We start from the raw sequence: 27,615 nt of genomic DNA on the forward strand, positions 1-27,615 counted from the left end.
GGATATAAGGGTGCGGGGACATGGGGATGAGGTGGATTGGGGCATACGGATGTGGGAGCACGAGGATATGGGGGTGTGGGGACACAAGGGGATGGGGACATGGGGACATGGGGGTGAGGTGGCACCGAGCACACGGATGTGGGAACGCTAGGACATGGGGACATGGGGACACAGGGACACGGGGACACATGGATGTGGGGACACAGGGGTATGGGGAGGTGGGGACATGGGGCTCATGGGTGTGGGGACACGGGGACATGGAGCACATAGATGTGGGGACAGTGACATGGGGACATGGGGACACAGTGACTTGGGGCACATGTATGTGCGGACTCAAGGATATGGGGACATGGGGACATGGGGCACGTGGAAGTGAGGACACAAGGACACGGTGACTTGGGGCACATGGATGTGGGGACACAAGGACACACAGACATGGGGACATGGGGGCACGTGAGCATGAGGACACAGGAACAGGCACAGGCATGTAGTGACAAGGGGCACACGCACATAGGGACATGGGGACACAGACATGGGGATGCGGTGACATGGGGCACATGGACTCAGTGACGTGGGACACTAAGACATGGGGACACAGGGACATGGGGACGCAGTGACACAGGTATGCACAGATGGGTTACGCCGTGATGCAGGGACACAGGGACACGCAGAAAGTGACACAGCACAGTGACATGGCCACGCATGGACATGGCACAGGGTGACATGAGTGCACGGCGGCAGAGGTACCTGGTGACACAGGGACACCCGCTGACAGCAGCAGTGTCCCTGCCTGTCCCCACCGCAGCGCATGTGGTGTCGTTCCAGAACACAGACCGGTGGCAGCGCCGTGGTGACAGTCACTCGGTGGCACGGGGACACAACACAGGGACACAGCACGGGGACACAGCCATGCTGCGGCTGCTGGTGGCCAGCGCCCACATCCCAGCAGCCACGGGCGCCGGGCCCGGCATCCACGTGTCCGCCCGCTTCAGAGGTACCGGGGGGCAGGGGGACACCGCGGTGGCCGTCCCCATGAGATGGGTTGGCGTTGGCCATCCTCGTGGGATGGGGTGGCATCGGTCATCATCACGGGACGGGATGGCATCGAGCATCCTCATGTGACGGGACGGTGCCAGCCACACGTGGGGACAGCGTGCGGGGACAGGGACAGTGCCACCTCAACATCCCCAATGCAGGCTGCTGCCACTGTCCCTCCTGTCCCCCCCCCCCAGGTGTCCCCAGGAGCACCCGGGTTGTGCCGGCAGAGCGCAACCCCACCTGGAACGAGGTGACGTGGCATGGGGACAGCCAGCAGTGGCATGGGGACACTCATGCCACCCTGCTGACTGCTGTCACCTGCCCCGCAGACACTGGTGTGGCCGCTGGGCACCCGTCCCCTGCGTCCCTCAGCCAGCCTGGCCCTGCGCCTCCGGCACTGGGGCCAGCCAGCACCCCAGGGGTGAGTGGCACCCATGGGTGGGCACTGCAGGGTGCTGTCCCCAGGCTGGCTGTGCTCACCGTCCCTGTCCCCCCAGGGATCTGGGTGCCACCACGGTGCCACTGGGCCGGCTGGCAGAGGAGCCCGGGCTGCCGCTCGCCCTCAGCCACCTCCCGCTGCTGGACCTTCGGGGACGTCCCACGGGGGCCACTGTCACTGTCCGCTGCTCCTACGTCCCCCACAGCCAGGTGGCAGCAGGGGACACCGTGCCACACCAGCAGGGATGGAGGGCACCCTGCCTGTCACCCCCATGCCTCTCCCCGGTGGTGGGGACAGCCATCGGGGTGCCACGGGGGCCACCACGCCACAACGTTAAGCCCGCGACGGGGAGGAAGGAGGATTTCCAGGTAGGGCACCCAAGGGTGCGGTGGCACCCAGGGCGGTGTCCCAAACAGTGGCCACCATGTCCCCACGTGTCCCGTAGGTACGAGTGAGGGTGATCGAGGGCCACCAGCTGCAGGGGAATGACATCAAGCCGGTGGTGACGGTCCTCATCGGCGAGCACCGCTTCAGGACCAGGATCCGTGTGGGGAACAACCCCTACTACAATGAGGTGGCCCCAGGGGATGGGGACCCGCCGGTGTCCCCCCCGCCCACCACCACGCTCACAGTTTTGCCCAATTCTAGGTGTTTTCCCAGCATTTCCACCTAACGCCTGTCCAGCTGGCAGCAGTGCCCATCCATGTCCAGGTCGGGGCCGGTGGCACCTGTGGGGACGGTGACAACTGGGTGGCCGCTGACATTGTCCCCAACCCCACAGGTTCTCAACTCCCGGGCCATCCGCGCTGAGGCCACCATCGGCGCCTTCAAGGTGAGGCTGGCAGCAGGGAAACGGGGTGAAAAACCCCATTTTAGCCATTTTCCTCCCTTTTTGCTTCCCCGCAGCTGGACGTCGGCACCATCTACAATGCACCCGGTAGGTGAGCCCCCCGTGGGGCGGTGGGTGCCCCCTTGGGGTGTCACCACGCCCCGGGGAGGTGACACGGGTGTCCCCGCGGCAGGTCGCAGGCTGAGCTGGAAGTGGCTGAGCCTGCAGCACCCCCGGCGCCCCGAGGCCGGGTCCTGCGGCTACCTCCGCGTCAGCCTGGCTGTCCTCCGCGCTGGCGAGCCTGTGGCGGTGAGCACCGTGCCCAGCACCCTGAAACCCCCCTAGTGTGCACCTGTGATTTTTTTTTTAATTATTATTTTTGATTTTGGGTTATTTTTTCCCTCCACGCCAGGAGCCAGAGGAACCAGCGGGGAGCGAGGAGGTGGAGGCCAACCTCCTGCAGCCTTCGCCGCTCACCCCGTGCGTGGCCACGCTCCAGCTCCGCGTCTACCGCGCCGAGGACCTGCCCCAGGGTGCGCCACGGGGATGGGGGACACGGGTGTCACCGGGTGTCCCTGTACCCACTTGTCCCCCCTCCCCGATGCAGAGGAACCGACCCGGCCGTACCTCCCGGCAGTGCTACCGGCCGGCGGCAAGCGGGGCTTCGTGGCGGCGGCGGTGCAAGCCAGCTTCGCCGGCAGGACGGTGGGTGGTGGGGAGCACCCACAGGTGCTGGCGGTGGGCGGGGGATGATTTCTGTGTCCCCTCCCCAGCTCTGCACCCGGGTGATGCCCCCCGATGCCAACCCTGCATGGAACGAGGTGCTCTTCTTCCCGCTGCGGGTGAGGTGCCCCCCGCACCCCCCAGGTGGGGACCCCCATTAAAACCCTTATTAATTAACACTGTCCTTTCCCCCCAATATTTTTCTGTCCGGCAGCTGCCTCCTGTCTGTGATGCCATCGAGCTGGCCATCATCAGTGGGTAAGTGGGGTGCTCCCCAATTTGGGGGGGCCCCCGGCATCACCCCCCACCCATCGCTGCCACCTGTAGGTCCCGCGCCAAGGTCCTGGGCACCGCCACCCTGCACCTCTCCCAAATCTCCTCTGCTGGTGCCGAGCTTCAAGGTGAGCGGGGTCCAACCTCGGGGGGGTCCCAAGCACCTTCTTCCCCCCCCACTGAACCCCCTTTTTTGCTCCCAGGGGGGGTCTCTGGCTTCTTACCCTGCTTTGGACCCAGCTTCCTCCCCTTCTACGGCCCTCGGCCGGATCCTGCCAGGAGACCCAGCACCCCCAGCGTGAGTGCAGTGGGGGGGGGGAGTAGCACCCATGCTGGGGGGGGACACCAGCCCCCAGCTGCTCCCCCCCCTTTATTTTGCAGGAAACCAGGGTTGCATACCGGGGCCGGGTGCTACTGGAGCTCAGCACCCACACCGGGAGCCCGGATGGGCGCCAGCAGGACACCATCGCCCCCGAGGACATCGCCCGCGTGCAGGTGGGGACACGGTGCCATGCCACTGATGGGGCTTTTGCTTTTTAATAGGGGGGGAGCAGTATTTATTTGAGGGGTTTTGGCTTTTTTATCCCCAGCGCCTCCTGCCCCAGTGCCGCCGCTTCGGGCTGTGCGGGGTGTTTTACTCGGCCACCATGCTGGCACCCGCATCCGAGCTGCTGCGCTTCGAGCTCAGCATCGGCAACTACGGGGACACCGGTGACCCCACGTGCTACCCCGCTGCCTCTGCCACCCCGCACGGCCACCCCCTCTTTGATGGTGAGCGCAGGGGACACCCCTGTCCCCCCCCCCGGGGTCACCACAAGGATGCTGATCCCACTGCGGACACAGGCAATCGCTACCACTACCTGCCCTGGTACGACGCCAAGCCGGTGGTGGCCGTCACCTCCATTTGGGAGGACGCTGGCCTCCGCTGGGACGCCACGAACCTGCTGCAGAACATGGCCCGGAGGCTGGTGAGCACCCATGGGTGGGGGAGGCGGGGGGCGAGCACCTAGCGCAGGCGGCTTTTGGGCAGCGGTGAGCTCCACAGGAGGGAAACGTGGCCGCGCTGCGGGATGCGGGGACGGCCACCTGCGGGGACGCCGGGAGGAGGCTGCTCCGGGAGCTGGCACGGGACTGCAGGTGAGCACCCATGGGTGGCCCATGGGTCCCCCAGGGTGCAGCACCCCTGAGACATCCCCACTGGCAGCCCCCCAGCAGCCCCCAGGGTGCTGGTGGTGGGACATGGAGGGGAACCCAGCACCCGCTGAGCTGCACTGGGGCATTTTTTGGGGGAAATGGGGCATTGGAGGGAAAAAAGTGGGTCATTTGGGGATAAAAATTGGATGTTTGGGGGACAAAATGGGTATTTGGGGGGGAAATGGGGCACTGGGTGGAATATGGGGAATTTCTGGGGTGGAAATGGGACTTATGGGGGAAAATGGGGCATATCTATGGGTGAATGGGGCAATTTGGGGTGAAAATTAGATATTTGAGGGGGAACAGGAAAATTCTGGGGAGAAACAGGGCATTTTAGGGGGAAATGGAGCATATCTGGGGGAAAATGGGGAAGTTCTGGGGTAGAAATGAGACATAGGGGGAAAACGGGGCATATCTGGAAGTAGAAGGGGTATTTCTGGGAGAATATGGGGCACTTCCGGGGTAGAAATAGGACATTTTAGGGGGACATAGTACATTTCTAGTGGAAAATGGGATATGTGGGGGGGAGGAAATGGGGCATATCTGGGGGAAATGGGGCATATCTGAGGGAAAATGGGGCACTTTTGTGGTGTAAATTGAACATTTTAGGAGGAAACAAAACATCTCAGGGGCAGAAAAGTGGCATTTATGTGGGAAAACAGCACACTTCTGGGCTGGAAACGTGGCATTTTGGTGCAAAATGGGGCAGTTCTGTGGGCAAGCATCCCCGGCATGCCCCCCGCTGTCCCCATCCCGGTGTCCCCAATCTGGCAGAGTGGCACTGCCAGTGCTGGAGGCGCAGCTCCCCAAAACGCCGCTGGACACGGAGCTGCGTGCTGCCCGCCTGCACCTGCTGCGCCTCATGGCCGCGGCGGCGACCGCCGGCCCCCCGCGCGGTGGCTGGGCCGCGCTGCTACCTGAGGCCGAGGCCTGGCTAGGCCGCGTGGCCGCGCTGGCGGCCGAGGTGAGGGGAAGGCCCCAAATTCGAGGCCCCTCTCCAGTGCCTGGCCCTGGGGCTTTGCCCTCAGCCCTGTCCCGTCCCCAGCCGCAGGCCGGTGTCCCTGACGTGCTGCTGTGGCTGCTGAGCGGGCCACGGCGGGTGGCCTGTGCCCGCATCCCCACGCACTGCCTGGTGTTCTCACCCCACGGCCGTGCTGCCTGCGGGAGGCTCTGCGGCCGGACCCAGACCCTCTTCTTGGGGGTAGGGGGCAGCGTGGGTGTCCCACGTCCCCGCCGTGTCCCCTCGGTGTCCCCTTTGTGTGTCCCCTCTGTGTCCCACCAGTGTCACCTCCATGTCACTTCCACATCCCCTCCATGTCCCCTCAGTGTCCCATCAATGTCACCTCCCTGTCACTTTCACTTCCCCTCCATGTCCCATCTATGTACCCTCCACATCCCCTCCACATCCCCTCCAGTTCCGCTCTATCTCCCCGCCATGCCCCAACCATGTCATCTCCATGTCCTCTCCATGCTGCCTTTGTGTCCCCTCTGTGTCCCCTCCACATCCCCTCCATGCTCCTCCTGTCCCCGCCATGTCTCCTCCACGTCCCCTCTGTTCCATTTGTGCCTTGTCTGTATCTCCCCATGTCCCCCATGTCCGTCCACTTCTCCCATGTCCCCCCCCATGTCTCCCATGTCCCCGACATCCCCCATGTCCCCCCACATCTCCTGTGTCCCCCATATCACCCCACTTCCCCATATGCCCTCTGTCCCCCATGTCCATCCACATCTCCCATGTCCCCACCACATCTCCCATGTCCCAGAGATCCCCCGTGTTCCCCCATGTCTCCCCACTTCCCCCATGTTCCCTCATGTCTCCCATGTCCCCCACACCCCCCACATCCTCCCCCCTGTCTCCCATATCCCCCATGTCCCCCCACATCTCCCGTAAGTCCCATGTCCCCATGTCCCCCATGTCCCCCAGGCCTCGGGCCACATCCATGCCCAGCTCCGTGTCCGGCTGTGGCTGGGGCACGTGGCTGAGAGCCGGGACCTGCCGCGGTGCCTGGAGGGCACCCTGCGCATCTATGCCGAGACGGTGAGCACTGGGAGGGACACGGTGACATGGGGACATCCCCGACGTCCCCCTGAGCCCCCCACCCTGGTCTTGCTGCAGTATGAAAACCAAACGAAGCTCCTGGGCAAGTGGAGCGGGAGGGGGCTGCCGGGGCGCCCCAGCTTCTCCGACATCACTGGCAAAGCAGGGCTGCCCCGCCACCGGATCCGGCCCCCCAAGGGCTGGCGCTGGGACGGACCCTGGGCTGTGGAGCCACCGCGGCGGTGAGCACCCTGGGGACCCTGCGCTGAGCTGGAGGGGATGGGGAGGTGACACCGGCTTGTTCCTGTCCCCAGGCTGCTGCTGGACACCGAGGCCAACCTGGGCAAGGTGCTGGAGGAGGTCTACGAGAATGAGAGCCGGCAGCCCGGCGGGGACTGGGGACCTGCTGCCATGGCCAACACTGATGCCGTGAGTGAGGGGTGACACAGGGACACCAGGGATGTCACTGGAGTGACACCAGCACACCAGGGCTCAGCTCCCACCTGACGCAGGCTGGTGCAGCAGTGCCCCCCAAGGATGAGGTGGCTTGTCCCCAAGGCTGGCACATCACCGACGGCTGGCGGGTGGACGTGGCGGGGGCTGTAGATGAGGCCGGTGAGTGGGCATCCCCAGCGGGTACCATGGGGAGGGTGGTGGTGGCAGAGGTGACAAGGACACCTGGGTGGCACAGGCTGGGAGTACGGGGTGAGCGCAGCACCTGGCAGCCCCCCACTGGCATGGCACCCCGCCGAGAAGACGTACCACACACACCGGCGACGGCGGTGGCTGCGCACCCGCCGCAGGGAGCCCAGCGCCCAGGGACAGGAGCAGGACGTGGCCACCTTCCTCCAGCTGGTTGGGGCAGTGGGGACAGGGTGACAGGGATGGGGGTGACAGGGTGGGGGTAGAAGGAGTGGGATGGCAGGGATGGGATGGCAGGGATGGGGGTGGCAGGGATGGGGTCACTGGGATGGGTTCACAGGGATGGGGTGGCAAGGTTGGGGGTGGCAGGGATAAGGTGGCAAGGAAGGGGGTGATGGGATGGGGGTGACAAGGATTGGGTGGCCGGGACAGGGTGGCAGGTAGGAGGGTGGCAGGAATGGGGTGGCAGGATTGGGGGTGCTGAGGATGGGGTGGAGGGGATGGGGATGGCAGGGATGGGGGTGACGGGATGGGGATGATGTGAAGGGGGGGGCAGGGACAGGGTGGCAGGGAAGGGAGGTGACAGGATGGGGGGTGACAAGAACAAGGTGGCAGGGATGAGGTGGCAGAGACAAGCATATGGCCACCAGTGCCCTGCCTTGAGCATCCCCATCTGCTCCCCGTGCCACCGTCCCCTGCGTGCCACGTGTCCCCGCAGCACAGCCCCGAAGCGCCGGCGGCGGACGAGGCGTGGGAGTACGCGACCCTGTGGGGCTGCCGCTTCCACCTGCGGCCCCGCGCTGGGGACCTGTGCCGGCGGCGCTGCTGGCACCGGCGCATGGTGCCATCGCAGTCCTCATCCGTAGCCCCCCTCTTCCTCCTAGAGGGCTCCCCGGTACCGCAGCACCCGGCCGCCACCGTGGGAAGGGGGAGCTGGGGAGGGGGCAACGGGGACGGGGTGCTGGGGAGGGGGCTGTGAGGGTGGGGGGCGGCAGGGCGTGGTGGGATGGGGGGACAGAGGGGGAAAGGGATGGGGTGATGGAGGGAGGGAGGGACAGAGGGATGGATGGATGCAAGGACAGAGGGATGGACACAGGGATGGAGGGACAGGGATAAAGGGAGGGACAGAGGGACACAGGGATGGTGAAATGGAGGGACAGGGATGCAGGGCAGAGGGATGGACAAAGGGAGGAAGGGATGGAGGGAGAGAGGGATGCAGGGATGGGGGATGCAGGGACAAGGGAACACGGGGATAGCAGGATATGGGGACAGCAGAACCCAGGGACATTGGGATGCAGGGACAGGGGGACATGGGGGTGACAGGGGGAGTCACAACGGGACCCAGGGATGTAGGGACAGGGGACATGGGGGCATCAGGGGAAGGCTGACCCCTTGCCCCACATCCCAACCCCACAGGGCACGGAGGCGGCAGTGCTGGAGGGCGAGCAGCCGGCAGCAGGGACCAGGGGCCAGGGACACCCGCAGCAGCCCATGCCCCTCATCCTCTGCACCTTCCAGCGTGAGCCCCAGGCTGCTGGGAGGGGAGGGTCCCGGGGGGGCTACAGGACCCCCTGCCACCCCCTGCCTCTCCCACAGGGCCCAGCTACTTCCAGCTGCGCTGCTACCTCTTCCAGGCGCTGGAGCTGGTGCCCCACGGCACCAAGGCCACGGCAGGTGGGACCCCCCCACCCCTCCCCGGCACCCCGGACCCCCCCAGCAGGCACCCCGGGGTGCTGACAGTGGGTGCCGCTCCCGCAGACCCCGTCGCCCACGTGTCCTTCGTGCACGTCAGCCAGAGCACCCGGGTGCTCACCCACACCCTGGACCCGCGCTGGGACCAGGCGCTGCTCTTCCACCGGGTGCTGCTTTACGGGGACCCCCGGGGGGTCCGTGACGAGCCCCCAGCTGTGGTGGTGGAGGTGTTTGACCAAGAAGGAGAGGTACGGCAGGGGGGGAGGCACCCATGGGTGGGGGACACTCATGGGTGGGGGGCACCCATGCCCTGGTGCTGCTTTGCAGGGTGCTGGCAGCTTCCTGGGGAGGTGCGTGTGCACCCCGCTTGTGTGGCTGGATCCGGGGCACCGGCAGCCCCCCCGGCTGCGACGTTACCCGCTGGAGGGGCCGGGAGGGCCGGCGGGGGAGCTGCTGGCTGCCTTCGAGCTGCTGCATGAGGCTGAGGTGAGGGGTGGGCGGGGGGGTGGCGTGGGGGCACCCGGAACCTGTCCCCATCGTTCTCGTGCCCCCCAACCCCATCAGGAGGGGGCCCTGGCGCAGCTCAGCACCCCGCCGTGGAGGGACGGCACCTTCAGCGTCCCCCTGGGCATCCGGCCCCTCCTGCGGCTGGTGGCACTCGAGGTGACCCCGGGGACAGGGACAGGGATGGGGACAGGGAGGGAGATGGGGTGGGAGGAGGTTTGGGGGAGAACGGGGTGGCTGGGGAGAAGGATATGGATGAGGACAGGGCAGGGACGGGGACAGGGAAGAGAACAGGATGGGGACTGGGATGGAGATGGGATGGGGACTGGGATGGGCACAGGACTGGGACAAGATTGGGACAGGGGTGGGGAAATAGGAATGGGACATGGAAATGGAAATGGGATGGGGACAAGGTCAGGGATGGAGACTGAGAGGAGATGGGGCAGCGATGAAGAAGGGACTGGGGACAAGGACAGGGATGAAGAAAAGGATGGAGACGGGATAGCGGCAAGGGCAGGGGGTGAATGGGTGCCGGGGGGTGACAGGAGCCACGCGGGACCCCCGCAGGTGCTGGCGTGGGGGCTGCGGGGGCTGCGCGGCCGCTCCCTCCTGCCCGTGCGCGCCCCCCACCTGGAGGTGCAGTGCGGGGGCCAGGTCCTGCGCACGCCCCCCATCGCCGACCTCGCCGCCAACCCCAACTTCCCCATCAACGCCTTCCTGCTGCCGCTGGTGAGGGTGCGGGGACGGGGGGCAGCCCACCCGTGGGTGCTGCCGGCGGCACCCAGGGTGACGGCGAGGTTTGGCCCCAGCACCTGCCAGCGGAGGAGGAGTATGTGCCCCCCCTCCGGCTGCGGGTGCTGGACACGCAGGGGTTCGGGTACCGGCCCGAGGTGGGGCAGGCGTGCGTGCGGGGCCTGGGGCGCTTCTGCTGCCAGCCCGACGGTGGGGGGCGGCCGTCTGGACCCGGTGCCTCCCCAGCGAGCCCTGGCCCTGGTACAGCCCTGCCCTGCCCCTGCGCATCCCTGGCACCCTCCTGCCCCATGCCTGCCCTCTCCCTGGTAGCCCCTTCCCCATCCCTGGTACTTCTCTTCCCGTCCCTTCCCCATCCTTTCCCCCTCCCTTCCCCATCCCTTCCCATCCCTTCCCCATACCGGGTACCTCCCTTCCCCATTTCTTCCTATCCCTTCCCCAACCCTTCCCATCCCTTCCCATCCTTTCCCCATCCCTTCCCAACCGTTCTCATCCCTTCCCCATCCCTTCTTATTCCTTCCCCATCCTTTCTCATCACTTCTTATCCCTTCCCACCCCTTTCCCACCCCTTTCCCACCCCTTCCCATCCCATCCCATCCCATCCCATCCCATCCCATCCCATCCCATCCCATCCCATCCCATCCCATCCCATCCCTTCCTCATCCCTTCCCATCCCTGCCCGTCTCTTCCCCTCTCTGGGATGATTTCTTTCCCCTCTCCCCACACAGCCGCTGCCTGGGACAGGATCGCTCAGGTGAGTCCCCCCCCTGCCCCCCCTAAGCCCCAGTCCTGGCAGCACTGGCCCCACAGCAGGGTCCCCGGCCCCCCACCTCCATTCCCCAGGTGTCCCCTCTGCTCCCTGCAGATGCTGCCCAAGATCACCGCTGAGAAGGGGGCTACGGACAAGGTGGGCACGGGAAGAGGGCCACCAAGGGCACCGGGGCTGCCCCTCCCTGCCTCACCCTGCTCCCCACCAGGCTGCGGAGAGGGAGGAAGAGGATGAGGAAGAAGGAGACTGGTGGAGCAAATTCTATGCGGCCATGGGGGACACAGCAAAGAGCCACCGGGGGACACACGGGGACAGCCTGAAGGTGGGCTGGGGCAGGGGACTAGGATAGGGATGGGGAGGGGACAAGGACAAAGATGGGGATGAAAACAGAGATGGGAATAGGATGGGGATAAGGGGATTGGGACAGAGATGGGGTTGCATTAGGAACAGTGATTGGGATGGGGACAGGAACAGGAAAAGTGATGAAGAAGGGGATGGGATGGGGACAGGGACAGGGATGGGGACAGGAATGAATACAAGACAAGGACAGGGACAGGAATAAGGATGGGGAGGGGACAGAAATAAAGATGGGGAGGGGACAGGGACTAGGCGGGGAACAAGGATGAAGAGATGAGGACAGGGACAGGATGGAGACAAAGATGGGACGGTGATGAGGAAGGCAGTGGGATGGGGACAAGGCTGGGGATGGGGACAGGGATGAAGACAAGATGAGGACAAGGACAGGGACAGGAAGGAAGGTGGGATGGAGATGGGGACAAGGCTTGGGATGGGGACAAGAAGAAAGAAGGGGACGGGGACTGGATGGAGAGAAGCACCAAGACAGGGATGGGGCTGAGCTGGGGCTGGGGACAAGGACGAGGACAGCGATGGGGACAGTGCCAGCCGCACCAGCCACCTCCGTGCCCCCAGGTTTACAGCTGCGAGCTGGAGGCAGTGCCCGAATTCGAGGGGCTGCAGGATTTCTGCCAGACCTTTCCTCTCTACCAGCCGGGGGGGCCACTGGGGGCCGGGGAGGACCCTGTGCCCGTGGGCGAGTTCAAGGTGAGAGCCCACGGTGTCCCCTGGGGACCCCAAACGCGGGGCCAGGGCACCTCGGGGTGCACAGCTGGGCTGTCCCCCCCCACCTCCAGGGGCTTTTCCATCTCTACCCCCTGCCCGAGGACCCTGGGGTGCCCCCCCCACCACGCCACTTCCAGGAGCTGCCCCCCAGCCAGCCCCAGCAGTGCCTGGTGCGCATCTACGTCGTCCGCGCCTTCGACCTGTCCCCTCGTGACCGAAATGGGCTGGTAAGGCCACCCCTGTGTCCCCCGCACCCCATGTCCCCCTGGGTCACCCTGATGTCCCCCCCACCGCTGCCAGTGTGACCCCTACATCCGCGTCTCGCTGGGGGCGAAGACGCTGGGCCAGCGGGACCAGTACGTGCCCAACACCGTGGAGCCAGTTTTCGGCAGGTAGGGCCAGCGCGGGTGGCTTGGTGGCACTGCCACTGCTGGGTGGCACCAGGCTGGCACCCAGGTGAGGTGTCCCATGAGGGTCCGTGCTGGTGGGTCCCCATTCCTCGTGCCACCAGGTCCAGGTGCCAACAGGTCCCCAAGCTATTAGGTCCCCATTCCTCATGCCACCTGGTCCCTGTGCCACTGGGTCCCCAAGCTGTCAGGTCCTCATGCCACCTTGTCCCCAGTTCCTCTGCCAGCAGGGCTCCATGTCACTGGGTCCCTGTTCCTCATGCTGGAGGGTTCCTGTGCCACCACATCCCTATCCCTCATGCCAGCAGGTCCTCATGCCACTGGGCCTCCATACCAGCAGGTCCCCGTGCCACCAGATGCCCCATTCCCAGTGCCCACAGGTCTCCATAACACCAGGTCACCATGCCACCAAGTCCCTTGGCCAGCAGGTCCCCATGCCTTTAGGTCCCCATTCTTGTACCCTACTTCCCATGCCAGTACACCCTTGTGCCACCAGATCCCCATTTCCCATGCCAGCAGGTCCCCATGCCAGGAAGTCCCCATTCCCCATTCTGGTGGGTCCCCATACAATCCAGGCCATCATGTCACCAAGTCCCCGTGCTAGCAGGTCCCTGTGCCAGGAGGTCCCCATCCCACCAGTTCCCCACGCCACCAAGTCCCCACGCCAGCAGGTCCATGCCTGCAGGTCCCCATTCTCGTGCCAGTGAGTCCCCATGCCCTTGAGTATCCCCATACCCTTGGGTGTCCCCATAAGATTGGGTGTCCCCATGCCCATGGGTGCTGGTCCCCGGGGCTGACGGCACCGTGCTGCCAGGATGTTCGAGGTGACGGGCACCATCCCTCTGGAGAAGGACCTGCGGGTCTCGCTGCTGGACTACGACCTGCTGCCTCCCGACCAGGAGATCGGCAGCACCACCATCGACCTGGAGAACCGGCTGCTGTCCCGCTTCCGTGCCCACTGCGGGTTGCCCCGCCTGTACCGCACGTGGGTGCCCCAGGATGGGCACGGCGCCGGGGCACTGGGACCTGGGGGGGGACGGGGCAATAGGGACGGGTGGGGGCATGGGGTTGAGTGTGGGGAGATGGGGAGGGAGCGGGCACAGGGGAATGGGGACAAGGAGATGGGGACAAGGAGATGGGGAGGGCACAACAGGGTGGGCACATGGGGATGGGGACAAGGTGATGGGGACAAGGAGGCTGGGAGGGCAGAGGGGATGGAGCTGAGGAGATGGGGACAAAGGGATAGGGACAAGGAGATGGGGAGGGCACAGGAGGGTGGGCACGGGGTGATGGGGATGAAGGGGTACATGGGGATGGTCATGGGGATGGGGACAGGAGATGGGGACAGTGGGCATGGGGATGGGTACAAGGAGATGGGATGTGGTAGGCACCAGGATGGGCACATGTAGAGGGGGACAGGGTGGGTACAAGAGGATGGGTGCAGGGGGATGAGGATGGGGCTGGCACAGGGATGGGCACAGGGGAATTGGGGCCAGGGAGATGGGGCAGGGGAGGCCCACAGACACGAGGACATGGGATGGGGTGGGCGCAGGGGGACAGAGTAGGCACAGGGAGCTGGCAGCGGCACAAGGGGGAAGTGGACAGGGGGATTGGGTGGGCACAGGGAGATGTGAACAAGGAGATGGGGCTGGCACAAGGATGGGCATAAAGGGATCATGCGGGCTCGGGGCTATGGGGTGGGCACAACAAGTGGCACTGGGAGCTGGGGAGGGGACACCACGGCCCCCAGCCCCTTCACTGTGCCCTCAGCGCCGGCCCTGGGCGCTGGAGGGACCAGCTCAGCCCCAGCCGGGCTCTGGAGCACTTCGCCTGCACCCAGGGGCTGCCAGCACCCGAATTCAGCACCGACGGCACCGCCGTCACCTTCGGGTGCTCCACCTTCCTGCTCAGCCATTTCGGTGCGTCGGGGTCCGGGGGTGCTGGGGAGGGGTCATGGGGCCCCTCCGGTGGTGCGAGGGCTCGGCCTTGCAGAGAGCGGCCCCCCTGCGCACCGGCACCCTGGGGCGCCCCGGGAGCGCCTGGCCCTGCACGTGCTCCGCGCCTGTCGCCTCGTCCCCGAGCACCTCGAGACGCGGACGCTCTACAACAGCACCCAGCCCGGGCTGGAGCAGGTGCGGATGCCAGGACAGCGGGGAGACGGGGATCCTGGGGCACAGAGGGACGGCGGGGGGAAGGTGGGGACCCTGGGGTGACAAGGACCCTACAGTGACAGGGGCTCCTGGGCAGGGAGGGATGCTGAAGAGAGGTGATGGGGACCCTGGGGTGATGGGGACATGGCTGGGGAGGGACCCAAGGGTTATGGGGACTTTAGGGCATGAAGGGATGCTAGGGAGTACGATGGGGACCCTGGGGTGACAGGGACCCCCCTGACAGACAGGGATACCAGCAGGGGGGTAAGATAGGGACCCTGAGCCATAAAGGGATACACAATGGGGACACTGGGGTGACTTGGTTGGGTGCTGGGGGAATAAGGGGAACCCTGGGGTGACAGGGACACCAGGCCAAGGGGGGGGATGCTGGGGGCAGGTGGCAGGGACATTGGGGACACCCTGGGATGGAGGGGGACAGTGGCACAGGAACAAGGGTGCCGGTACCAGCCTCCCCCCGCCCCACGGTGCAGGGCAAGGTGCAGATGTGGGTGGACGTCTTCCCTGCCAGCCTTGGGCCCCCTGGCCCCCCCGTCGACATCACCCCCCGCAAACCCCAGAGGTGAGCACCCCGCTGGGGGACAGGGACGTCCCCTGGGGGAGGGGGGAGGGAGGTGGCACGTCCCCGTCCCCCTCCAGGTATGAGCTGCGCTGCGTGGTGTGGAACACGCAGGACGTGGACCTGAGGGACACCAGCGTGGCCGGGCAGAGGATGAGCGACATCTACGTCACCGGGTGAGCCACAGCCACCGCCGGGGGCCCGGTGGCAGGGCCAGGGACAAGGGTGACAGCCACATCCCGTCCCCCCGGGGCATGGCAGGTGGCTGGACGGGCTGGAGGAGCAGAGGCAGAAGACGGACGTGCACTACCGCTCGCTGCAAGGGGACGGCAGCTTCAACTGGCGCTTTGTCTTCCGCTTCGAGTACCTGGTGGCCGAGCGGCTCTGCGTCCTGCCCCGAAAGGTGCCGGGGTCCCCCTGGGGCAGGCACAGGGCTGGGGGGGGCACCGAGCACGACCCACCCTTCCTTCCCTCTATTTAGGAGCATTTTTGGAGCCTGGACGAGACGGTGCAGAAGCTGCCCCCCAAGCTCATCCTCCAAGTGTGGGACAACGACATGTTCACGGCCGATGACTTTTTGGGTGAGACCCCAGCTCCCTGCCCGGCGGCTGCTGGGGCAGAGGGGGGCACCCACGAGTGATGTGGGCACCCACGTTTTGGCTTTCCCCCCCCCCATGCAGGCGTCCTGGAGCTGGAGCTCAGCCGGCTGCCGCAGCCAGCCCAGCGCCCCCAGGACTGCGCCCTGACGCCGCGGCCGAGCCGCTGGCCCTGGCGGGGGGTGCGGGGACCCCCCCACCTCTCCCTTTTCCGGCAGAAGCGGGTGAAGGGGTGGTGGCCCTGCACGGTGCAGGAGGGTGGCAAGCGGCGCCTCTCGGTACAGCAGGAGGGGTGGGGAAAGGGTGGGCAGCGATGAGAGGGGGGCGCAAATCCCGGCCCCCACCCCCTGAATCCATCCCCCCCTTCAGGGTAAGCTGGAGCTGAGCCTGGAGCTGCTAAAGGCCAAAGAGGCAGAAGAGCGGCCGGCAGGGAAAGGGCGAGAGGAGCCCAACATGTACCCGGCCCTACAGCCACCCATGTAAGCCCCCATGTGGAGCCCCCACCCAAAAAAAAGGGGTGCAGGGGGGTGGCGGTGGGTGCCCCCAGCTGGGTGTCGTTGCAGGCGGCCGGAGTGGTCGTTCCTGTGGCTGCAGGCACCGCTGCGCAGCCTGCGCTACGGCCTCTGGCACCGGCACCGCTGCCGCATCGTGCTGGGGCTGGCCCTGCTGCTGCTCCTCGCCCTCATCCTCGCCTTCGTCTATGCCGCTCCGGTGAGCGCAGTCCCCCCCGATCCCTCCCCCTGCCAGCCCCAGAGCCCCCCCTGAGCCCCCCTCTCTGCCCCCCGCAGGGTTATTTGGCCATGAAGCTGGTGAACCCTCTGCAAGGCTGGCATCTCTTCGGCAGTGCAAGCAAGCCCTGACGGGCCAGCCCTGCTCGGGGACGCCCCCGGGGCACGAGGATGCTGGGTGCAGGGAGTGCCGAGGGGCTGCCACCCCCCAACGTCACCTCTTCAATAAAATGGGACCCAGATGACATGCAGAGCATCATCCCCCTACTCTGCTGGCTTCATCTTGGGGAGCAAGGCACCACGGGGCCAGGATGTCGCCCTGGGGTGCTGGGGCTGGGCCGTGTCACACACCAACGTCACACACACCAACGTTTATTCCAAGACACCAGTAACAGCTCTGGGAAGAGGCGCACGCATTTCACTCCTGGTCATCAGGCAAAAAAAAAACCCAGAGGCAAAACGCCAGAAATAGTCCTTTCAGGCCACAAGAACGCCTGGGCACTTCTAAAAAAGCTTCCACCTACCCCGGCGGCAGCTTTCTGCCAAAAAAAGCAGTGGTTGCTCACAAAAAACCACCGCTTCCCGTGGGCTGGGACCTGGCCCGGGTCAGAAAGCACCCCGGGAAGCAGCAGGGTGCGGAGGACACAGCTCCCAGCCCTGCCCCAGGGCCCCAGCAAGGAGGGTGCTGCAGAGATTCGCCATCTGGACGTGCCCAGAGCTGCTGGGAGGCTCCTGGGACAAAGTGACCTCATTTTTCCCTCTCTTGGGTCCCTCCGGGGACCCCCTGCCACCACCCCTCGCTCTGGGAAAGCGACCACAGGAGCTCGAGGCAGTCCCCGGGGGGAAGGCGGCCGCCCCGTCCCTTTGCAGGTAAAACCGGCCGCGCCGTTCCTTCTGGCGACCGCTGGCGAGAGAAACACAGCAAGAAGGCGCTGAGGTAGGAATAAACTACAGCTCCCTGAAGGGCAGCGGGAGCTGCGGCTCCGAGAGGCACGCGCAGCTCGGCTCCTCCTCGGCGGGGTCGGGACGCAGCGAGGGGGAGCCCCGGGGAAAGCCGGTGAAGCCACGACACGGCATGCGGACGGCACCGGTGCGGAAGGCGTGCGGAGGCAGCGGCATGCTGGAGCGGGGAGAGGGGCCGAGCCCCGGGAGGCGGCAGCAGCAGCAGCAAACGGGTGGTAAAAGAGGGGAGCACGGAATTAAGCCCCCAGCGGCCAGGCAGACTGCCAGCTCGAGCTGCCTGGGATGGGGAAATCCATCAGCAGCCCGAAAACATCAAACCGGGGAGGCTGAAGGGACCCAGAGGGGTTGTGCGGTGGTGGGGGGAGCTCAAGGTGCCAAGGAAAAGCAGTCCGGTCTCTAAAGACGGCCTAAAAAGCAGCCGGGGGGGGGATGAGCAGCTCGGCAAACCCCTCCTAGAAAGGAAACCGCTGCAGAGGGGCTGTCGTCAGAGCCTGGCAAGGAACGCAGGCGCTTGGCTGGGCTCTGCTCGCTGCGTTGCTCTCAGCCGGGATTTCACAGCCGAAGCAGTGACCTCTGTATTCCCCGGACAGCAGAGAGGCGGCTCGGCGCTGCCATAACCCCACAGCCCAGTCCCAAACAGCTCCCAGAGCGAGGCTCCTGCTCCCAGCAAACCCTCAGGGGATGGCGGCTCCGTCCCCGCAGCACCCGGCCCCAGCCACGCCGCGCTGGGGGTCCCCGCTCGCACCGGGGGGTCCTGGAGTCTGACGAGAAACGGTGGCCGTCCCCGCTGGGGCTTTGGGGACACCGGGGGCCCTGCCACGAGGCCGGGTCCATCGCGCTCTGGCCAGCCTGGGATGGGAGCTAGGGTGTGGCTAGCGAGGGGCCATCCCAGGCAGGCTCCCAAGTCAATAGAAGTGTTTCCGGCTCTGCTCCTGCCACTTGTTGTAGACAATGACTCCGATAACGATGGCGAAGACGATGGCAACCAGGGAGAAGAAGACGATTAGGAAGAGAGCCAGGCCGCTCATGGGCTCCAGCGGCGCCTCCACTGCGAGACAGAGGAAGAAGAACGGCTGTGAGTTGGACGATCAGCTCGCCCCCGTCCTGCCACCGCTTCGGCCATGGGTTTTCCTGCAGGGAGCTCATTTGGAAGGACACAAAACCAGTGGGAAGAGCTCCTGTGGCTGGGAACAAGGCTCTGGGTGAGAGCCTCGCAACACAGCCAGCGGACACGTGAGGAGGGATGTTTCTGGAGAGGAGCAAACACCACCAGGGCCCAAGCCTCCGTGAGGTTTCGGCAGACCAGCACACCTCGTTTTGGTGATGCCGTGACCACGGTTAGCCCGGCACGCTCTGGGGGGCAGCACTTCTCCTCCAAGCGTGCCTGTGCCAAACGAAGGCAGGCTGCGACCCGGATTGTGTCACAGTGGGTGAGAGAGATCTGGGCACGGGCCTCCTGATCCCAGCTGGAGCTCGGCTGGTTTGCTGGTGAGGTGCCGTGGTTTCTGCTCCGTGACCCCGCAGGTCCTTCTGCCCCTGTTCTTCCCCCTGCTCCTACTTACTGCCCGGCAGCTTCAGGTTGTCCACCACGGGCAGGTACACCTCCCTGTCTCGCTTCTCCTCCTCCGGCGTCCGCTCCACCGTCAGCTGGTAAAGCTTCAGCGAGATGATGTCGTGGTTGTCTGCAAGCAGAGCAGAGACACGTCCTGAGGTGCCACCGACCGGCACGGCTCCGGCCGGGGACCTGAGTGCCACCGGTGGCACGTTACAACTCGGGCACCAGCCCCAGGCCGCCGGCTGTCCCCTGCCACGGGGAGAACTCACCTCTCGGGGCAGGGTCCACGCTGGGCTGAAAGCTGTGCCCAGCATGGGGCCCTCTTCCAGCGCTTCCAAGGGGAACTTTTAAGCTACTTAAACCGAGAAACAACAGCCCAGACCGGGAGATCATCTGACCCCAAAGCATTCAGCCACCCAAAAAGAGCGTGTTAGAACCAGCCTCACATGACCCTATTTCCTTTGCTTGTGACTGCGGAGTTATTAGTGGGACAAGGCGAGTGCTCCACGCCAGCCTGCGAGCTCCCAGGGCATTAGGCGGAGATCTGAGGAAGAAAAGGAACTTTTGTTGGAGCCAACAATGGGCCCGGACACTGGCCATCAATGCGCTTTTGTAGGGGCATAACTCAAAATCGGGCTAAAACCTGCTGAAAGAGACACAGCGTAGTAACTTCAGGCCTCCCGGCACCCCAAGCAGCGCTGCAAGAAGTGAGAAAAGCAAAGCAGAGGGCTTCAGCTCCCTGCCAAACCCAACTTCCATCAGCCCTTGTTGCACCACTGCTTCCAGACACACCCGGCCGGTCCCTTCCTCAACATCACTCTCAGGCTGGGAAATCCAAAGCGCTACAAGAACTACACCTGGAGAGGCAGCACAGCACCCCCGTGTTTTAACCCCCGGGGTGCAGTTACCTCCAGCACTGCCCTCAGGCCCCGCCAACCACTACGGGTCGAGCCAGGAGAGCACAGGAGGAGATTTTCAGTGCTCGCTCTGCGTTACTCCTCCCAGGGCACACATTTTGGAGACGGACCCTCATGTTTCTCTGCTGTTTGCTCTGAGATGCTGGCTGAAGCCTGGCCGTGTCCCTGTCACCGTCTGGGTGTCACTGTCAGCCTAACCCGGTGGCAGAAGGAGCTCAGGGGGCACAGCACACCCAGACCGCGGATTTGGCTCCTAGGGAATTGCTGCAAGACGAAGAACCAAGGCTCACAGCCTGGGGGTGCCTAAAGCACGGAGAGATTTTGGGCGCATCCACGAGCCCCGCCACATACCCAGCTGCACCTCCAGCACCCAAAGCTGCTTAAGTCCTGCCAGAGCTGCTTGGGAAACGCCACTCGGGGCCCCGTGGCGGTACCTGAGAGGTCTCCAGTGACAGAGGAGGTCCCGAAGTAGTACCCGCGGGGCAAGCGCACGCCTGGCACGTCGATGCAGTCCCGCCACTCGTGCTTGCCATCAATGTCAATCATCACCTGAAGGAGAGGAGGCTGCGGTAGCACCGGGGGGCTGGGGGGGCTGCCCGCTCAGCCCCGGCCATCCTCACTCACCGTCAGCCTCCTCTTGACGTAGCGGATCACCAGGAAGGTGTCGTGGTTGAGGTTGCGCACCATGGCCGTGCAGCCCCCCAGCTCCGTGGGCCTCCCGTCCCGGTCGTGGTCGTACGTGAGCGAGCCGTTGTTCACCATGGCAGAGATGTAGGGGAAGACACGCTGCGGGGGCAAGGCTGGGGGTGAATTTGGGGCTCTCCCCGCCGCTGCTCTGCCCACTCCGTGCCAGCGTCACGGCACACCTGCGGGGTGAAGAGCCGCGCCACCCTGCACACCCCAAACTCCTTCACTCCCCATCTGTGCCTCCCCAAACTGGGCTCAGCAGCTGACCGTGATCCCTCGCCACCCTCCAGCCTTCCTCTGGGTCAGCCGTGGCTACCGAGCAGCTGGGATGGAGAGCAGCTCCCACGCCTGCCTCCCTGGTCGCACGGGGATTTCTGGAGCTCGGATGAGGGAATTCCCTCACGGGGAAACGAGGCGAAGCCAAAGAGCTTGGAAACGAGTAGGTTGGCAAGAGCAAGTACCTGATTTCCCGGGCTGTACCTCCTCTTCTGAGCCTGCGAGTCCAGGGTTATCGCAAAGCAAGAAAGAGCACAGAAGCAAAACGGTCACGGACCAGAGTTTAGGATTAACTCGCAACCTGGGAAGTTCCTCCCTGCAGAGCTCAGCACGCTCCCTGCCTAGCAGAGGGGGTTTGTAGGGGCCAGGTCCCAAATCCCGGGGCACAGGGCTAGGAAGCAGCACGGGTGGGCAGAAGCCCCCTCGTGCACCACGTTTCTCCTCCTCAACGTGCAGCACAGCCGTTCTCCTGCGCAAAGCCACGTGCCCCGAGCACAGGCTCTGACGCTGACCACGACTGACAGCTCCCCAACAGCTCCCAAGGGTCCCACAAGCCACCCGCCCCCTTCCCTCAGTAATAAAACACTTCTTTAACTTTTAACGGAGATGAAGCAGCTGCCAGCCCCCACGCCTGGTCGGCGCTTCTCCACCTCTGCCCTTTCTCATTCAGTCGCAGGAGGGCAGCCCCTCCAGCTGCTGACTATGCTGTAAAGCCATACACATCCCATAAATGATTTTATTTTGTTTAAATAAAGGCTGCTGTGCCTCTTTACCCCAGAAAAGCACGGCCACAGCCCTGCACGTCAAGAGGACGGCCTCACCTACCCACCGCCACGCCAGTCCCCGAGCAGTGCCGGTAACGGGAAGGCGCTGCTGTGGGCACAAAGTCCGCCCCCGTGCCAGGGCAGGCTGCTGGTAACGCCTGAACAGAAGCCGCCGGTTACTCAACGTTTGCTCAGCAGCTCCAAGGTCAGGGCGCATCCAAACGGTGCCCCGTGTCCCTCGGGGACCGCGGTGAAGAATGACGGTGGTGCTGTGGGGTGGTTGGTGCCAACGTCTTGGGGCAAAACAGTAAAACAACGCCTGTTTTCTAGGGGCAGCTGGAATTGAGGGCAGGGCCAGCTTTGTTTTCGGGCTGACAAAACTGACTCCAGCATCAGGACGGGTGGAGCCCGCTTCTAACTGCCTCTGCGCCCTCTTCTCCACAGAAACCAATAAACCCCAGGCAAACAAACAACGCATCACGAACCCAAAGGTCTTCAGACGGGCACCTTTCAGGGACACAGCACAGTCACGCCGCGTGCCCCAGAGCAGGTCCCGCTGTCTGGCTGCCATAAAACAGCTCGGCAGGCTGGGGTTGGCCACTAGCCCGCTGCTCTACTCGAGGTCTACAAGGACCAGGCTCACAGTACAGCTTCCCCTCAACTGCTGCTTGCCAGCAGCCTTCAGAAAGCGCAGGAGCTCGCCACGCGGAGGTGATGAGATCCACGAATTTTCTCCTACCCCAGGATTTTTTCCCCTGGGTGAAGCTGACAACAAAACCACCCCGCAGCTTCTCACCTGTCTGAGAGGTTACCGCTTCCCTGGGCAGAAGCCAACTACACAGAGAGGGAAAGGGTGCAAAGGAAGCTGAGCAGCGTCCGCTTGTAGCCAGCTGGCCTCTGAGTTAGGAGCCCAAACCCATCACACCTCGCCATGAGGGTGAAGGGCTGCACCAGCTGCGAGGCCGTAACCTGGGTGCTGAGCCAGCGCTGCCCGTGCCACGCTCGGCAGGCACCCGGCAAGCAGCACGGTGACAGCCATCGCCCCTCGCTCACCTCCTGCTGCTTCTCCTCGTTCGGGTAGGTGTCCACAAACACCCCCAGGCCCAGGAAGTTATCCTTGCTTCCAAAGACAGGTCCTAGAAGAAACAAAATGCGCTGTGAATGATGGCGCGAGGCGAGGAAGGCATTGCAACGCCAGGCAGGGTTGGTTTACGTGTTCCTTCGCATCGTTCTCTGCACCAGGTAGCGAGGCGGGTGCTCTCCAGCTTGCACAGGGTCAAGTTTACCTTCAAATCACTGGGGGAAACTGGTTGCAAGCTGAGTTAGCGAGGTGTAAAGGGTCAGGGCATGCAAAGGCTTGCTGACACCACGGTGGCAGGGAGACCCAGGCCAAAGGCTGACGGGGATCACTGGGGGGGCTCTTCTGCCCCCAGCTTTGCCTGTTTCTACGTGAGGGGCCGATGTCACCTCGCAGAATTGGGCTTCATGTGCCAGAGCCGGGCACCCCAGGGCTCCACGCAGCCTTGTGCGGATAATCGAGCGCACAGACCCTCGGTGCCACAGGCAGGGAGGTCAGAGGGACAGGCTAAATCCCCTGCCCTGCACTGGGCCAGCCTTCAGCTTCCTCCCCAGCCCAGTCCTTATTAGCTGAAGCCCCGTGCTTCCACTTACACCGCCCTGCACGCCCCGAGATCGAGGCAAACAAGTCCCACAGGTGCTGAGCAGGCTCCAGCCTCCCAGGGACCCCACACACCCCCAGCGCCATGCATCTCTCACGGCTGTTACTCCCTTCTGGGCCTGCCAGCATGAAGGGAAAGCAGCCCTCAGGCCCCACAGCGCTGCAATTCCGCAGAGGGCTCCTGAGGCAGAGCGCAGAGAGAGCCAGCACCTCGAGGAGGTGGCACCGCACCGTCCCCGTCCCCTGCGGGCACAGCCCCGGCCCCGCTGCGTTCACCTGGCTGCATGCGGTCCTTGGTGTACCAGATGGCAAAGCCGTCGCCGTTCAGGTTCTTCTTGCCTTGCCCGTGGATTTTGAAGTGCACCTGCATCTCCCAGTCGCGGAGGTAGCACGGCTGCAGGAGGAGGAACGAGCGCGTGAAATCGGGGTGCCCCCGGGGACTCCCCAACGCCCCCCCGCCCCGAGGGTCAGGCAGCGACCACCACCACGACAGCCCGCGGCCCCGCCGAACCCGCGGGCACACGGACGCTCCCCATTTCCCTGGGCAACAGACGGCGCTGCCCCGGGCTTCGGATGGGAGCGAGGATAATTAATGTCCTAATTAACCTCGAGGGACATCATTAGGCCGAGGGAGTCGGTTGTTGCCCAGGGCTATAAGGAGCCAAGAAAACAATTCCGGGCTCGCACCACTCTGAGGTGATGGCAAGCGCGGGGTCTGTAACTCGCGCCTGGGTGAAGGACAGCAGGAGGAGCCCGGGGAGCAGCTCTGCCTTCCTAATTGCTGCCGAGCCAATTATTGCTCGAGCTGCAAACGAACTCCCTGCGGGAACGGGCGCAGAACGCGATAAGCCCGGCGGCAGCTGAGCCTCGCACAGGCAGCGATATTTTGTGGGAGCCGAAAAGAGGACTAAAAACCCCAAACCCAAACCTCCCCCAGCGTTTTATAGGAAGGGCTCTGGGTGGGGCAGCCCAAGACCCTCCCCAGATTCACGCCGGGACCCCCCCGCTCAGAGCAGTCACCCCAAAAGTGGCTCAGCCCACGCAGGAATCCCCGAGCCACGCGCTGCAAATCTCGGCGTTGCTGCCCCCGGCCGCAGCCCCCTGCCCCATTCCCACTGCCCCCCTCTCCCTACCCCCTCAAAATCCCCCCCATTTCCCCTCCCTTTCCCCCAGACCCTCAAACCCAACCTCCCCTGCACCCCAATAACGCCCTCCTACCTGCTGGCCTGGCCCCCCAAACCTCCCCCGTTGCCCTGATTTGACCCCCACCCGTCCCCCAGCTCCCCAAAAGCCCCCAACCACTACCGCCCCACACCCCCTTTTCCCAGCCCCCCCCAACTCCCCCAAATTCACCCCATTTCCCAGGCCCGAACCCCCTTCCACCTGCCCCCCAACCCCTAAAACTCTCCCTCCGAACCCCTTCCCTCACCCACCCCGTTCCCCCACCCCGCAGCGGGTACCCCCAGCCCCCCAAAACCCCGGTGCCCCCCCCCGCCCCGGGGCTCACCACGCGGTTCCAGACGGCGCCCCGCTTGCTCTGCGCGTCGGGGGTGAGGCGGATGTACTGCGTCATCACCATGGCGTTGCCCTGCAGGTCCCACAGCCCCGAGCTGGCCGAGCCCACGCCTGCCGGCCCACAGACGCGGTCGCTACCGGGCACCCCAAATCCTGGCGCCCGGGCACCCCAAAACCTCGGCACCCCAAAGCCCGGACACCCCAAAGCCCTCGTGCCCCAAAGCCCAGGCACCCCAAAGTTCCAAGGCCCCAAGGCCCAGGCACCCCAAAGCCCCGCACCAGGCACCCCCAAAGCCCGGGTACCCCAAAACCCCGGCACCCCAAATCCCTGCGCTGGGCACCCCAAAATCCCCACACCCCAAACTTGGCACCAGACGCCCCAAAGCTCTGGCACCCAACCCCCCGCACCAGGCGCACCAAATCCCAGTACCTGGAACCCCAAAGCCCCTGCACCCTAAACCCGGCACCCCAACCCCCCCACGCTAGGCACCCCAAAATCGCCAGCACCCAAAACCCACGCACCAGGCACCCAAAACCCAGTACTGGATGCCCTAAATCCCTACGCTGGTCACCCCAAATCCCTGGCACCCCAAACCCAGCACTGAGCACCCAAATCCCCTGCCCCAGGCACCCCAAAACCCCAGGGCCCAGCATTCCAAAACCTCACACTGGGCTCCCCCAAAGCCTGGGTACCCCAAAACCCCCAGTGCCCCAAAACTTGGTACCAGGCACCCAAAACCCCTGCACCAACCATCCCCAAACCCCCAGGACCCCAAAACCCCAGTACCAGGCACCCCAAATCCCCTGCATCAGGGGCCCCAAATCCCCCACACCCAAAACCCAGTACTTGACACTCCAAACCCGGGTACTGGGCGCTCTAAAAGCCCCACACCCCAAATTCCTGGAACCCGAAAAACCACATAATGGGCACCCAAACCCCAGTACCGGGCACCCCAAATCCTCCACGCCCCAAAACCTGGTACTGGGCGCCCCAAAACTCCAACACCCCAAATCCCTGGACCCCTAAAACCACATAACGGGCACCCAAATCCCAGTAGTGAGCACCCCAAAACCCCTGGCACCAAGCATCCCAACCCCCCCACACCGGGCACCCCAAAAACCCCAGCACCCCAAACGCCCCGCACCCTAAACCCAGCACCAGCCCCCCCAAATCTGGAACCGGGCCCCCCAAAAGCCCCAGTACCGGCTCCTCCAAAACCCCAGTACCCCAAAACCTGGTACGGGGTGCCCCAAATCCCTATACTGGGCACCCAAAACCCCGGTATCCCGAATCCAGGCACCCCAAATCCGGTACTGGGCCCCCAGACCACCGGTACCGGCTCCCCCAAAACCCGAGTACCCCAAAATCCGGTATGCGGTGCCCCAAATCCCTACACGGGGCACCCAAAACCCCGGAACCCCAAATACCGGCACCCCAAATCCAGTCCCGGGCCCCCAGACCCGCGGTACCGGGCCCCCCAAAAACCTCCGATACCCCAAAACCCGGTACGGAGTGCCCCCAATCCTCGTACCAGGCACCCAAAACCCCAGTACCCCAAATAGCGGCACCCCAACACCACACACCGGCCCCCCCGACCCCCGGTACCGGGCACCCCCCGACCCCTGGTACCCCAAAACCCGGTACCGAATGCCCCCAATCCCCGTACCGGGCACCCAAAACCCCAGCACCCCAAATCCCAGCACCCCAAATCCGGTACCGGGCCCGCAGACCCCCGGTACCGGGCCTCTCAAAAGCCTCCGGTACCCCAAAACCCGGTACCGGGTGCCCCCCATCCCCGTACCGGGCACCCAAAACCCCAGTACCCCAAATAGCGGCACCCCAACACCACACACCGGCCCCCCCGACCCCCGGTACCGGGCACCCCCCGACCCCTGGTACCCCAAAACCCGGTACCGAATGCCCCCAATCCCCGTACCGGGCACCCAAAACCCCAGCACCCCAAATCCCAGCACCCCAAATCCGGTACCGGGCCCCCAGACCCCCGGTACCGGGCCTCTCAAAAGCCTCCGGTACCCCAAAACCCGGTACCGGGTGCCCCCCATCCCCGTACCGGGCACCCAAAACCCCGGTACCCCAAATCCCGGCACCCAAATCCGGTACCGGACCCTCGACCCCCGGTACCGGGCCCCCGCCCCGCTCACCCTGGTAGGGCTTGGAGAGCGAGTGCTCCCGCTTCAGGTGCTCCTCGGTCTGCTCGGCCCGCGGCCCACCCAGCCGCAGCGCCACGGCCAGCAGCCACAGCCCGGCCCGCCACCGGCCCACAGCCGCCGCCATCTTCCCCCGCCGCCGCCCGCCCCGCGCGCCCATTTTCCGCCCCGCCCCGCCGGCGCCGCGAGCTGATTGGCTGCACTGCGCCGTCCGTCAGGAGGAGGGGCGGGGATAGCGCGCGGGGCATGCTGGGGAATGGAGTCCTCGGAGGACCTGGGGCCCGCCCCGCAGAGCCTGCCCCGCTCCCAACAGAGGGGAGAGACCGGGGCCGCGCGGGTCCTAGCGCCCCCCTCCAGGTCTCGGCTTCCCGAGTCCTGCCCCGCAGGTCCTGGCGGCCGCCCAGGGTCCTAGTGCCCCGCTCCTGGCACTTAGCTCCCAACCCCCGATGTCCTTAGATTCCCTCCTCCATGCCCTTAGAAACCCCCCCCATGCCCCTAGACCGCCCCCGAGACATCCCCCCATGCCCTGAGAGCCCCCCTCTATGCCCGTAGACCCCCTCTCCATGCTCTTTGACCCCCTCCCATGTCCTTATACCCTCCCCTTCCATACCCTCAGAGGCCCCCTTGCCCTCAGGGACCCCCTTTGCCCTCAGTGCCCCACC

General features: G+C 64.9%; 2 protein-coding genes across 2 annotated transcripts; one reads left to right on the forward strand and one right to left on the reverse strand.

The window, feature by feature from the left end:
- The first annotated feature begins 909 nt into the window (after positions 1-909).
- FER1L5 (fer-1 like family member 5) lies at positions 910-16,561 on the forward strand. Its single transcript, XM_050715723.1, has 45 exons — positions 910-994; positions 1,233-1,288; positions 1,923-2,108; positions 2,259-2,309; positions 2,384-2,414; positions 2,500-2,615; positions 2,719-2,839; positions 2,914-3,011; positions 3,080-3,148; positions 3,244-3,287; positions 3,357-3,430; positions 3,506-3,600; positions 3,684-3,797; positions 3,893-4,073; positions 4,146-4,284; positions 5,271-5,460; positions 5,542-5,697; positions 6,421-6,534; positions 6,613-6,776; positions 6,849-6,963; positions 7,895-8,071; positions 8,593-8,695; positions 8,773-8,850; positions 8,935-9,116; positions 9,196-9,354; positions 9,433-9,531; positions 9,940-10,101; positions 10,182-10,314; positions 10,851-10,876; positions 10,988-11,029; positions 11,100-11,213; positions 11,822-11,953; positions 12,043-12,198; positions 12,272-12,363; positions 13,193-13,363; positions 14,149-14,297; positions 14,371-14,510; positions 15,020-15,108; positions 15,186-15,281; positions 15,367-15,508; positions 15,587-15,686; positions 15,786-15,979; positions 16,071-16,180; positions 16,265-16,412; positions 16,490-16,561. Exons 1-45 carry the CDS (start codon positions 910-912, stop codon positions 16,559-16,561), a joined length of 5,265 nt encoding a protein of 1,754 aa, XP_050571680.1.
- A 224-nt stretch (positions 16,562-16,785) lies between these two features.
- Positions 16,786-27,104, reverse strand: LMAN2L (lectin, mannose binding 2 like). The gene is made up of 8 exons (XM_035571525.2): positions 26,948-27,104; positions 24,777-24,895; positions 23,546-23,663; positions 22,645-22,727; positions 20,489-20,650; positions 20,299-20,413; positions 18,955-19,074; positions 16,786-18,440 (listed from the first exon to the last, which is right to left on the reverse strand). The coding sequence occupies exons 1-8, from the start codon at positions 27,078-27,080 to the stop codon at positions 18,298-18,300; spliced, it is 993 nt and encodes a 330-aa protein (XP_035427418.1). The 5' UTR covers positions 27,081-27,104; the 3' UTR covers positions 16,786-18,297.
- Between the last annotated feature and the right edge of the window lie 511 nt (positions 27,105-27,615).

This window comes from Cygnus atratus, chromosome 27 (genome assembly GCF_013377495.2).
Source record: "Cygnus atratus isolate AKBS03 ecotype Queensland, Australia chromosome 27, CAtr_DNAZoo_HiC_assembly, whole genome shotgun sequence".
NCBI classification, from domain to species: domain Eukaryota; kingdom Metazoa; phylum Chordata; class Aves; order Anseriformes; family Anatidae; genus Cygnus; species Cygnus atratus.